This window comes from Apis mellifera, linkage group LG15 (assembly GCF_003254395.2).
Source record: "Apis mellifera strain DH4 linkage group LG15, Amel_HAv3.1, whole genome shotgun sequence".
NCBI classification, from domain to species: domain Eukaryota; kingdom Metazoa; phylum Arthropoda; class Insecta; order Hymenoptera; family Apidae; genus Apis; species Apis mellifera.
The window spans coordinates 9,311,542-9,324,596 of record NC_037652.1 but is presented as its reverse complement, the minus strand read 5'-3'; the positions used below and the strand labels follow the sequence as shown (position 1 = coordinate 9,324,596).

The following is a 13,055-nucleotide window of genomic DNA, read 5'->3' as shown; positions in this document are numbered from 1 at the left end:
AATAATAAAATATGTATTACAATATATATTTAACTTACCCTACTTCAAAAATAATACCTTCAAATGGTCCAATACGACCTTGAGTCGGTCGAATTTCGAAAACATTATATACAGGATATTTTTTACGATCAATATTCTAAAAAACATAAAAAATTATATAAAATTATTTTAAAAATCATATTAAAGATACAGTAACAAAATTATAAATATAGCTATCATTTATCTTAATATGATATATATTAATAAAGAAATAATTTACTTAATTATTAATAAAATTATTAAAAAACAAATTATGAAAAAATAAATTTAATATAAAATAATGAAAAAAATAATAATTAATATTTTAAATTTATCATTGAAAAATAAAAATAGTTAAAAAAAATGAACATTTACCCGCACACATACAAATTCATTATCAATTTCACCTAATACCACATAACTCGCTACTTGAGAAGAAATATTTCGAACGACAAAAGAATCATATTTTCGCGTATTAGCAACTGTTTTCGCAAAATCGATTAATGTGAAATCTCCAGTCGTATTTGGATGATAAATTATTAATCGTGGTATGATTATTTTGATATTAAAAGGAACGCGTATATTCGGAACTGATTTGATCCTGAAAAAAACAAATATTCTAATAATTTTTGTTAATTGTATTAAATAATTTTCCTTACATTACATTTAATTAGAAATGTAATATAAAATATTTATATTAATAAAATTGTAATAACTATATCAAATATAGCAAATATTTCCATTATATATAATTCTCTGCTAATATGATAATATTCGCTTAATCATTAAAAAATAATAAATATATACTTATGTATAAGAAATATATTTAATCGATATTTTTTTCCAAGTTTTTTAAAAATGCACCATTTTGTAACAATGTTCTTTTTAATATAGATGATAAAACTTACCAAAATTCACTGATAAATGTTCCTTCATTTATACCAATTATTTCAACAGTAAGTTGAATTGGTTTATTAGGTCGAACGATTCCACGCATAGGCTTTACCGTTATTTCTAATTCATTAATACCAAGATCAATTGAAAATCTATTAATATTAATTAATAATATTAATAAACTAATATAAATATTTAAAAAAAATATACATATATATGTAATATAATTATTAATAAAAAGATATGAATTTAAATAAGAAAGTCAACCAAAAATGTAAAATAATATTTATTATAATAATATAATAATATTGTCATTAAATGAATTAATATTAAAGAAACGTCTGAAAATGTTTAGAGAATCTAACCAATTTATTTTAATATTTAGAATTGATATCGAAGGTAGATCAATCGAAAAATTCCAACACCTGATATGAAATGAAAATAAAAAACAATATAACATGAATGATAAACAATAAAAGTTTAATACCTAGTACTTTTACCACCTTCGTTCTTGAGAGTTATTATTTTAATACCAGAAGAATGACCAATATCAACGATTCCGAAATCGATTGATTTCGGTTCAACACTAATACCTTCGACTAATAATTTACAAATAACACGATAGTCAAGAATTTCTCCATTAATCTCAATTGGAATCACTACGTGTAACAAAGATGGTCGCTTAAAGGAATACGTTACCATTGTTCGTATGCTAAATCCAGGATTCAATATTATTCCTTTACTCAAACTTTCAATTTGAAAAGACTGAAAAGAAAATCATAAAAATGAAAAACAAAAATTATTTTCATTATCAAATTATAAAATAAAATTATAATGAATAGTAGTATTTCATTGATAAAATTTTAAAATTTTGTTTATATTATGTTAATTTTTTTTAATATTAATTCTAAATTATTCATTACATGTAATAATTTATTAAAAGAAAAATATTTTATATAAATAAAAATCAAAAAATATTTTCATAATTATTTTTTAAATTATTTTTTAATTTTCTTAAATTATTATAGAAAAATAATTGTGTTATTATTTGTCATTGAAATTACTTAAATAATTAAATGAAATATATGTTTTTATATAAAGAAGTTAATGTAATTTATTGACGGCATATATATTTGTTAGCGACATAGTATTTTAAAAGAAATTGAAAATACATAGATCGACAGCATTTCATTTTTGATTAATTTATAACAATTGAATAGAATTTTTAAAAATTATATATTTTTTAATAAATAGACAATAAATAGATATCTGGCCATTCGGAATGATACAAATATTGAATGTTAAATATCCATTGTATATAATATATGTGCATAACATATTATTTAAAAAATTTGAAATCTTTAAGTATAATAGCTTATCTAAGGTCATATCACTTGCTAAAAAACAAGAATCTTGAAAGATCTAATCATAGAATATGGAAGAGAAGAATGTTTTTTGATAAAAGAATTGTGATTTATTATCTTTATGCTAAAATTATGAAGAAATTAAAAAAATAGAAAAAAAAAAAATTTCTAACATTTTATTATTAAATATGTATTAAAATTTTATTTTCAATTTATTTTTTTAATTTTTAAGAAAATTTAATAAAATTTTATTTTTTTAAACAATTGAAAAGTAACAATAAATACATAATTTTAACTTACTATTGATTTGGTTTGATAAATTCTAATAAAAGCTGATTTTTTGCCTGTATTCTTAATAGTGATAGATTGATGACATGTAATTCCTTCACTGGCTTCTTTGAATTGAATAAATTTGGGATAGATACGAACTTCATCATGTTCGACGATTTCATTAATCGTGCTTGAAACATGTTGGACTTCGATACCTTCTTGTATGAATACAATTGATTTATTGGGCTAAAAACAATTTAAATTGTTTCTTCAAAATAAAATAAAGATCAAAAATAAAAATATTGTGTTTTTGATTTGACATTTTAATTATTAATTAGAAATCATATAATTAGAAATTAATAATAATTTCCAGACGAAAACAAATTTTTCTGCTCGAATAAATATAGATTAATTCAAATCATGAATAACTTGTCAAGTTTACAAAGAAAATAATTAAAATTAATATTACTTACAAAATTTTTTAATTTCCCAATATCTATAGGTGCACTAAATGCCATTTTATGACTAATAAAAAAATCTCCAATTATAATTAATAAAATGAAACATAACCCTATCTTTTGTAACAGAATAACAACAGAATAAGAATAAATTCAAATTAAGTCTTTTGTTTGACTTCATAATACGTAATTGTTTATATATATATAATAAATAAAAATTTATTAATTATCTTAACATTATTTCATTCAATGTCTATTTGATATAGATATATCAATAAAATTTTTATTCGATTAAAAATTAACATATAATAAATATTTCAAAATATATCTAGTAAGAACGAGTCTGATTAATTCCTTATTAATTACTTATTTTGTTAAAAATGATTATTGAAAGCAAACCAAGTTTTTCAACAATATTAAAAAAATACAATATATTGTTTAATTACTATCATGAAGAATGAAAAAGAAGAAATTCGATCAATATATACTTAAATAATACTTATTACTAAATACTTATAATAATTCACAGAAACATTATGAAATTAATTTTTGAAAATAAACATAAGAATTTCATTGTAATAAGATATATTGTAAAGTCGAGAACTTCGGATTATCTATTTTTTATTTTATATTTTATTTTTTATTAAAGATTAAAATAAATTAAAACACATTATAATTTTGAAAGAAAAACGATGAAAATATATTTAATTAATATTTTGTATCATGCATCATCATATTATCATCAAAAAAAGAAATAATGGGAAAACGGAATATGATAAAAATTTGGACACGAATACTATCTCCAAAGTATCGCAACAAATAATAGAAAAAGAATAAAGATATAATAAGAATTAATCTCCAGTGCCATCTTTCGAGACATGTCTTCAATAGTTAGATACAGTAGAATAAGAATTAAAAATTAACGTCATCTTTGGAGAATTTTGAAGAAATATTTTGATATTTTTCTTCTATTAGCTTCTTCTATTTGCTATCCTTTTCATATTTCATTTGCATCATTCAAAATATTGATAATTTTTAAATTTTTTCTATTTCTGTTCTTTTTTCACTATTTTCTCTCCTTGGTTATACTTATTTTTAGTAAAAATGAAATATGAGAATTGAATATATTTTCATTTTTTCTTTTTCAAAATTATGGCGTATTTTATTTTTTAATAAACTATAGATACCATATTTTTAATATTACTCTATACGTGATTCTATACTACGCAAAATATGCGATATTAAATTCTTTAAATGAAATTATATATTAATAGAAACCTTGATATGTAAAATTGATTTTCAAATATTTTTAAAAATTATACTTTTAATGGAAAATATTACATGTTCATATCCATTATTTATCCATCATTTTGCGTAATTCATTATAGAATTATAAAATGAATTTTAAAAAATTTGATAATAAATATTTACTGTTTTTTTATCAGGAATATAAAATAAATAAAATATATAAAAAAAATTAGTAAACTTATTCATTATTAATCAATTTATTTATAATTTTTTAATTTAAGAGTATAAGAATATATACATATATATATGAAAATTTTACAGAAAATTATTTATTATTAATTATATTATAAATTATTATTTATTTTACCTTAACTTAAAGTTGATGTACCAGGTGTATAAATTTGTACTTGACGATCTGATAACTTATATGTATATTTTGATATTTGGGGCCAATTATATTTTATTCTAATATTATCTATTCTCCAATTAATTATTAAATTTCCAGATATATCGCTAGAATATCCTGTTTCAAGAGGTTCAATTTTAATGAATAAATGAGCAATATATTTAAGAGTTTGTGCAAATATATTGGATAAAGAATTCTTCAATTCATCTTTATAAATATGTGTTAGAATATAAAGTTGAACTGTATTATATTGTTCAATCAATGATCTTAAATATCTTATATAATACATAGCTTCTTTCAAATTAGCTCCGAAATTAAAAATATGATTCAAATCATCCATTATAATAAGTACAGATTCATTGCTTTGCATCATTTTTTCACATTCATTTTTAATAATTATAAATATATCATTAATTATACAATTTTTCGTTGGTTCATATATATATTCCATATTACATGCAATCATTTTTAGTGGTTCTATAATTGTAATCTTATCTTTTTCTTTTAATAATGTAAGATTATAACCAAATTTCATACCCATGTTATGATAATGATTCATTGTATTATGGAAAAGAACAAAACATATTCCATAATTATTTTTTAATGCATTAAATATAACAGAGTTTAACAAAAAGTTTGCATTACTATCATGCTGTTCTTCTATTAAAATTAATTTTCCATTCATATTTACTTTATCAATACCAAGTATATTAGATACTGAATCCATTATTATATAATTAACACTAAAAATTATATTTTTAAAAAATTTATAAATTTGTAAAATAAATATAATTTTATTAGAAATAATACTGACTATTTATTATTACCTAAAAATGACATTCAAATTCAGGTTAGAACTATTTACTATGTATTTAATGTATTATCAAATTACTACGACTTATTAGTGGCGCGTTTTTTAAAAACATTTTAACTAATAACATTTTTAATTATAGTTTAAAATAAATTTATTTTCATATGATAAAAAATAAACAGATATAAAATATAAATATAAATTTTAATATATAATATATTTGTTGATATAACATCAAGCTCATTAAATAAAAAAAATAATAATTTAAAAAAAAAATATTAATTATTAATGATTCCATATCATGTTTATAATTTTAAACATTTTAATATTATTTATTAAAAATATAACACGACAATTATAAAAAATAAAATATTATAATATATTTTCACATAACTTTTTAAATATAAGTGAATTTTATACAAATACTATATTTCCACATTATGTAATATCATATTAATAATTTTTTACAATGGATAAAAAAATATTAAAAATTAACATAAATTTAAAAAATTATACAGAATTGTTATTTGTAAAAAATATAATATTAATAGTATTTAAATATTTGCAAAAAAATATTAAAAATAAACATATCAATGATATTATATAGTATACATAATATATAAGATATATTTTTTTATTAAATAAATATAATATTAAATATTTTTAATATTTTACATATATATATATATATATTTAAATAATAATTAAAGTAGAAAAATGTAATATGTAATATATAAACTTCAATTTTTTTAAAAATAAAAAATTTTTTTATATTTTATATTATTTTTGCATAAATATAATTTTAAAATATGTAAATATAAATTGAAATTATACAAATATTTAATTTTTATAAATATTTATTTACAAATAATCGATAATTTTGTTAAATAAATAAAATGATTTTCGAAAATAAATATATTATCAATGAAAAATAATTCCAGTTTAGAAAAGTGGTGGTATAACACGTGGTTATCAGCTGATGCGTGCGCGTTCACCATCTTCCAGTTCTGTTAAGCAATTTTGGACATTACGTCAGTCAGAGTTTAGATATTACCGGAGATACTAATCAAGAATGATTTAAAAATTATATTAATAATTTGTAAGTTTTTTTCTCATTATATTCATTAAGCTCTTTTATATTTTATATTTTTTAAATATTTATCTTATCTTTTGTTACCGTTCTATCTATTTATATTTTTATTATTTTGATTTATTAACAATTATGTAAATTTGTTTTTATTATTTGTAATTTTTTTCATTTTAATTAATAAAAAATAATTTTCATATGTTTCAGACTTTTACTATACTTTTTTTTTATTACTAATTGATTAAAAACACCATATGTTTATATAAAATTCCATATATATGCGCGCGCAAAAATATTCCACCATATCGCGAATTAGAATTAACTATTAAAGATTCATAATTTTATAGATATAAATGTGTAATATAATATAATTTAATTATTTAATTTAAATAATATTTATGCATATTTCGTAATAATATTAAAAACAAGCTATTATTTAAATTTCTATACAAATTCGAATTAAATAAATATTTCAATTGTAGATTACTAGATTATTTTATCTTTTTATGAAAATAATTATGTTAAATTTAATGTGAATATATGTATATATATATACATAAAATAAAATATATTTAATTAATTAATATGCTATGTTATTATTTTTATAAACACGAATTTTTAAAATTTTTTATTTGATATAATTCTTATATAAGATTATTATTTCTAAGATAAGAAATTATTGTTTCTTCATTTAAATTTTTTAAATGATTGATTTATTAATAGTTATAATATATAAAACTTAATCTTATTTTAAAGAATCTCTCGATTAAATTCATTTTTCTTAAATTATTTCTTTTATTAATTTCTTTTATTAAATTCATTTTAAAAACGTATATATATATATATATATATATATATATATATATATATACAAATTCTCATATTATTAACGCAAATTTCAGTTTTTATGATAATTAGTAATATATAAAAATAAATTAAAAATAATTTCAATGAAATATATATAAGCTAAAAATAATGTATATTTTAATAATGAAAATTATTATTAAACAAAAATTACGAATATAATATATATATATATATATATATATATATATCCATATTATTCGTATTTTTTAGAATATATACATATATATTTTATATATATAAATATATATAAATAGCAATATAAAAAAATGGAAAAATAAATAAATATATTGATTAAATTTTAAGTAGTTTTATTCATTATTGAATATGTTTTTTTTACTTATTTCATGAAAGTATAAAACATAAAAAACATGACAGATAAAACACAAAAGTTGTCACGATGGTACTTTGGTGGACTTTCCTCTGCAGGTGCTGCTTGTGTTACCCATCCTTTAGATTTATTAAAGGTATTTTTATTAAATTTTTAAATTAATATAATATAAAAGTTCCTTTTTTTTTTTTCATATTGTGAGTTTTAAATATTTATTAAATAAGCAATGATTTTTATCATTTTTGAAAAATTTTATGAAATAACATTTCGTTAGCATATATAATAACATTTTATTTATACATACTATATTAATAGGTTCATTTACAAACGCAACAAGAAGGTAAAATATCTATAGTACGATTAACAACATCTATAATACAAAAACAAGGAATTTTAGCTTTATACAATGGATTAAGTGCTTCTTTGCTTCGTCAACTTACATATTCTACAATAAGATTTGGAGCATATGAAGTACGTTTACTTATATTATATACAATAGTTATTTCTAATAATTTAATATGCTTATAATTTTATTATGTATTTGATTTTATATTTGTTAGTATTTAAGATATTATATTTAATATTTTATTGGAATATAGGTAGGTAAACAAACATTTGAAACATCTGGACAACCATTATTATTTTATCAAAAATTGTTATTAGCTGGATTTTCTGGTGCAGCTGGAGGTGTTTTAGGAACACCGGGAGATGTAATTAATGTGCGCATGCAAAATGATATAAAACTTTCACCACAACTAAGACGAAAGTAAATATATAACTTTATATTTTAATTTACTTTTATTTAATAGTAAATTTTATTTTAGTTATAAGCATGCTCTAGATGGAGTAATACGTGTAACTCAAGAAGAAGGAATACGTCAATTATTTAGTGGATGCTCTACAGCAACATTACGAGCTGCATTAATGACTATTGGACAATTGAGCTTTTATGATCAAATTAAAATTATATTATTAGAAAGTGGTTATTTTAAAGATAATCCAATCACTCATATAATATCAAGCATATTTGCTGTAAGTAAACATTACTAATATTAAAGAAAATCATTTCAAAATTTAAATATGAAGCAGCAAGGAAAGCTGTAAAAAAGTCAGTGTATAAGAACATTATCATTATTATGCACCATTTTTCTTGTAACTTTTTTTCCAGTTTTTCTCATTATAAATATTTGCCATGATTATTTTTTTTCAATCTTCATTGCTTTAATATTTAAATATTTAAAAAATTATAAAAACAAAAAGATATTACTGCTATATCTAGAAACAATAATATTTTCAATTTTTTTAAAAATAAATAAATAAAAATAAATTTTCATTAATATAATTTTTGCACAATTTTATTATTTTTAAATTTTATACTAAATTTTTTTTAAAAATATAATTATCATTCAAATGAACATTTTTTTCAAATAACTTATTTTATATTTTTTTAATTACAATATTTTAGTTATAATATTTATTTTTTAAATATTCTTAAATAAGGGTGCTGTAGCTACAACTTTTACACAACCATTTGATGTTTTAAAAACAAGAGCAATGAATGCTAAACCTGGAGAATTTAAGGTAATTATAATCATAAAATTGAATTAATAATAATAATTATAATAATAATTATAATTATTATTATTATTATTATATATATATAATATGAATGTTTATATTTTTAATATATTTTATATTTTGTAGAATTTAATGGATTTATTTTTATATACTGCTAAAAATGGACCATTTGCATTTTTTAAAGTAAGTTTTTTTTTACTTATTACATTAAGTTTTTTTATGATTTCTATTTTGCGATATTTCTATAATGGAAAGATTATAATTTGGGTAAACACATTTGAAATACATTAGAATAAGTAGAATAAGTAGAATAAAAATCTTATATGTATATATAATTTTTTTATATTATTTTTATAATAAATAGTTTATGAATAATATATAATATATAGTATTTTTATATATAGTTCATTGTTATTTACTGTAATATCAAGAATTAAAATGATTTTGCATGTTCTTAAAAATTTATATAATATTCTTTAATTTATAATTTTCTTTTTTTTTTTAAATTATATAATTTCATATATATATGTAGATTAGATTGTATTAGATATTCTAGATTGAAATGGAAAAGATTGAAATGATATTTTGTTTGTAATAACTATTATATGTAATAACTATATATTTTTCATTATTTATTAATTGTGAAAGTTATTATGGATAAAATGTTTTTTTCTATTTTATATATAATCCACATTAATAATAATATAATTAAATATATTTATATACACATAATCCAATACTATCATAGATTAAATATTAAAATTGAATAAAAATATATATATAATAAATTAAATATTTTAAATAATTTAATAAATTTTTAAATTTAATAAATAATAAAATAGTTAATTTTATTACTTTTTTCTGTTGTTTATCATAACAAAGAATTTATTTAAGAAGAGATTAAAGAGATATTATTTAAAAAAAAAGTTGTATATTTTATATTATAATATATATTTATATTTTTATCATTTTAATTTATTTGTATATATCATATTTGAATGTGTTTATTCAAATAATAATCTTTTCTGATAATGTATTAATATAAAATAAAATTTTAATCATATGATTTTAAAAATATATTGATTGTTTTATTTTAGGGCTATATACCTGCTTTTATCAGATTAGCACCACAAACTATTCTTACTTTTGTTTTTTTAGAACAATTAAGATCTAATTTTGGATTTTATCCTTCTAATGTTCCAGAGTCATAAAATTCATTTAATATAAAAATATAGTATTCATTTGAAATATTTCATAAAAGAAAAATTTAGCACATGAAAGTAAACAAACAAAAAAAAAAAAATATAAAAGTAGACATCCTACTTGAAGTTATTATAAGCAATTATAATTATTTTGATATGCAATCAAACTCATATGCAAAATATTGCATGTATAATTTTATTAAATATTTATTTATTATATCTATATATTAGAGTAAATAACATATTATATTATTTGTATAATTTATTTTTTTAATAATTTTCATAATGATTTATGAAATATAATAATTAATTTTTTAAAACAATGATAAAAATAGTGAATACTGAAATTTTATAACAAAAAAAAAACAAATTCAAGTAGGACCAATGTTATTTTTGTATGTTAAATTTGTTTGTTAAATTTATGCACAAATTTTATGAAATATTTTTAGTAAATTTTTTTATGCTATGTAATATAATATTACTTTTTTAATATAATATTATGTAATATAATATTACTTTAAAATTATATTAATTATATTTATACAAGCATTACACAGTATAATATTATAATAATATTTAATATTAATAATAATATTTTGAATTTACTAATATTATATTAATGACATCATTCTAAAAAATAAATATAACATTTCTTAATTAATTAAATGATATTAAATATGAGAGGATTGATAATTAGTGAGAGGATTTAATTTTAAAGAAATTTTATAACTTAATTGTATATAAATATACAAAATAAAAATAGAGAAATGATAATAAATATGATAATGATAATAATAAAAAAAAAGCAAAAAGATGAAACAAATCAATCAAATTGAATCTTTATTAAAAATTTTTATTAAAAAAAATATAATGCATATAAGCATTAAATTATAAGAATAATTACATAATATATAATTAAATATTTATATATATAAATATTTATAATGTATGTATAAATAATTTTTATATTTGCATTTATTTTTACAAAATCTAATTCATTTTTATTTTCAAAATTAAACAATCTTAATCTGCATATCTAAATATTTACATAATTAGAAATATATTTAATTATATTACATGTATATAAAAATATATATATGTACATATATTAATTAATTATTTAGTTATTATAATTTTAAATAATTATTTCAATAATATAATTTTAAATATAGTAATTTCAAGTACAAATTTTATTAATATTAATATGTAATACATTCCATAAAAATATTATTATAATTATTATACTGATATACATAGAGTTTTATATATATGTATTTTATTATAATATTTATATTTATAGCAATATATTTTGTTCATAAAAATATTATAAAATAATATATTTTTTTAAATGATGATATGCATATAAAAATTTTTTTTTGTATGGACATCAGTTTATCTTATAAATTATCTTATATTATTATTATATTTTATATATATAAATTTTTATAAAATATTTAGATTCAGTGACAATCATGTATATTAATTTTGATAGATATAAACTTGTACTTATACAACATCCTTTGTACATAAACAAACATAACCATATAAATATTCATATAGATCAACATATAAATATTAATTTATTTTAATATAAATATTTGATTTCTGTGAGATACTAATCTGCTATATTTGAAAGTTTGTACCAAGTTTTAAAATAGAAAATATTAAACATATGATTATGTATGTGATTATAAAAAAATTATATGATTTTATTTTTAACTTATTGACTAATTATTAATGTTTTATTCTTAATATTTGTTTAAAATATAATTGGGACAAAATATTCAAATTAGAAATAGAAAAGATATTATAATTAATTTTGTTTTTTTTTTTAAATAAAATTATTTTTACTTACCCTTTAATAGAAAGTTTTAAGACCAAATTAATAATTTACAATTGAAGATTGTTTTTACGACGCATCCACAAAAAATCGTAATTTAAAATTAATTATAATAGAAAAAAATTTAAATACTTCAAAATCGATCGAATATTTCGATGATTTGCTTATAAATATCTAAATATTTTAATATTTATATTTAAAAAAATAAAGTATAAAGATATACTATAAATATAGGAAATTATTATATAATAAATATAGGAAATTTTTATACTATAAATATAGAAAATATATAAAAAAAAATTTCTCTCATTATTTAACAAAATTGATTATAAATAAAAACCATAATTACTCCTTTTGTTTTTATAAAATGCATTTTAGAAAATTACAAAATCATATTTTAAATATCTTAAATTAGCTTTGATATTCTTAGCAAATATGAAATATAAAACACAAATAAATATTTACATTTTATCATACATATAATTACAAATATTTATAATTATTAAGAAGAATATGCTAATAATCAGAAAGACATGAAAATATTTAATTGATGTCTTGAAATAATTTTATAGTTAATCGATTTTAATTTTTAATTATATTTTTTTACTAAAAAAAAATATATATTTTATATTTAATTTTGAGTAAACAATATAAAAATATTAATTATAGAATAATTATATATAA

The 13,055-nt window shown here is 17.0% G+C and overlaps 2 protein-coding genes across 7 annotated transcripts; one reads left to right on the top strand and one right to left on the bottom strand.

The window, feature by feature from the left end:
- Positions 1-609: 609 nt before the first annotated feature.
- On the bottom strand, positions 610-5,563 carry LOC102655126. 5 transcript variants are annotated; one of them, XR_003306146.1, is made up of 5 exons: positions 3,020-3,166; positions 2,577-2,792; positions 1,612-1,677; positions 927-1,064; positions 610-619 (listed from the first exon to the last, which is right to left on the bottom strand). XR_003306146.1 is itself a non-coding variant. In XM_026445450.1 (3 exons), the coding sequence occupies exons 1-3, from the start codon at positions 3,062-3,064 to the stop codon at positions 1,393-1,395; spliced, it is 546 nt and encodes a 181-aa protein (XP_026301235.1). In that variant the 5' UTR covers positions 3,065-3,161; the 3' UTR covers positions 1,221-1,392. The 5 variants fall into 5 exon arrangements, 4 of the variants coding, with proteins under 4 accessions (XP_026301235.1, XP_026301233.1, XP_026301234.1 ...); XM_026445450.1 differs by lacking the exons at positions 610-619; positions 927-1,064 and having other exon boundaries at positions 1,221-1,677; positions 3,020-3,161; XM_026445448.1 differs by lacking the exons at positions 610-619; positions 927-1,064; positions 2,577-2,792; positions 3,020-3,166 and adding exons at positions 4,620-5,401; positions 5,473-5,513 and having other exon boundaries at positions 1,653-1,677.
- An 861-nt stretch (positions 5,564-6,424) lies between these two features.
- LOC412503 (mitochondrial dicarboxylate carrier) lies at positions 6,425-10,559 on the top strand. Of its 2 annotated transcripts, none has more exons than XM_026445536.1 (8): positions 6,425-6,568; positions 7,775-7,887; positions 8,067-8,222; positions 8,351-8,517; positions 8,561-8,783; positions 9,252-9,332; positions 9,456-9,512; positions 10,427-10,559. In XM_026445536.1, the coding sequence occupies exons 2-8, from the start codon at positions 7,792-7,794 to the stop codon at positions 10,538-10,540; spliced, it is 894 nt and encodes a 297-aa protein (XP_026301321.1). In that variant the 5' UTR covers positions 6,425-6,568; positions 7,775-7,791; the 3' UTR covers positions 10,541-10,559. The 2 variants fall into 2 exon arrangements, with proteins under 2 accessions (XP_026301321.1, XP_026301322.1); XM_026445537.1 differs by having other exon boundaries at positions 6,426-6,568; positions 8,576-8,783.
- Positions 10,560-13,055: the final 2,496 nt, after the last annotated feature.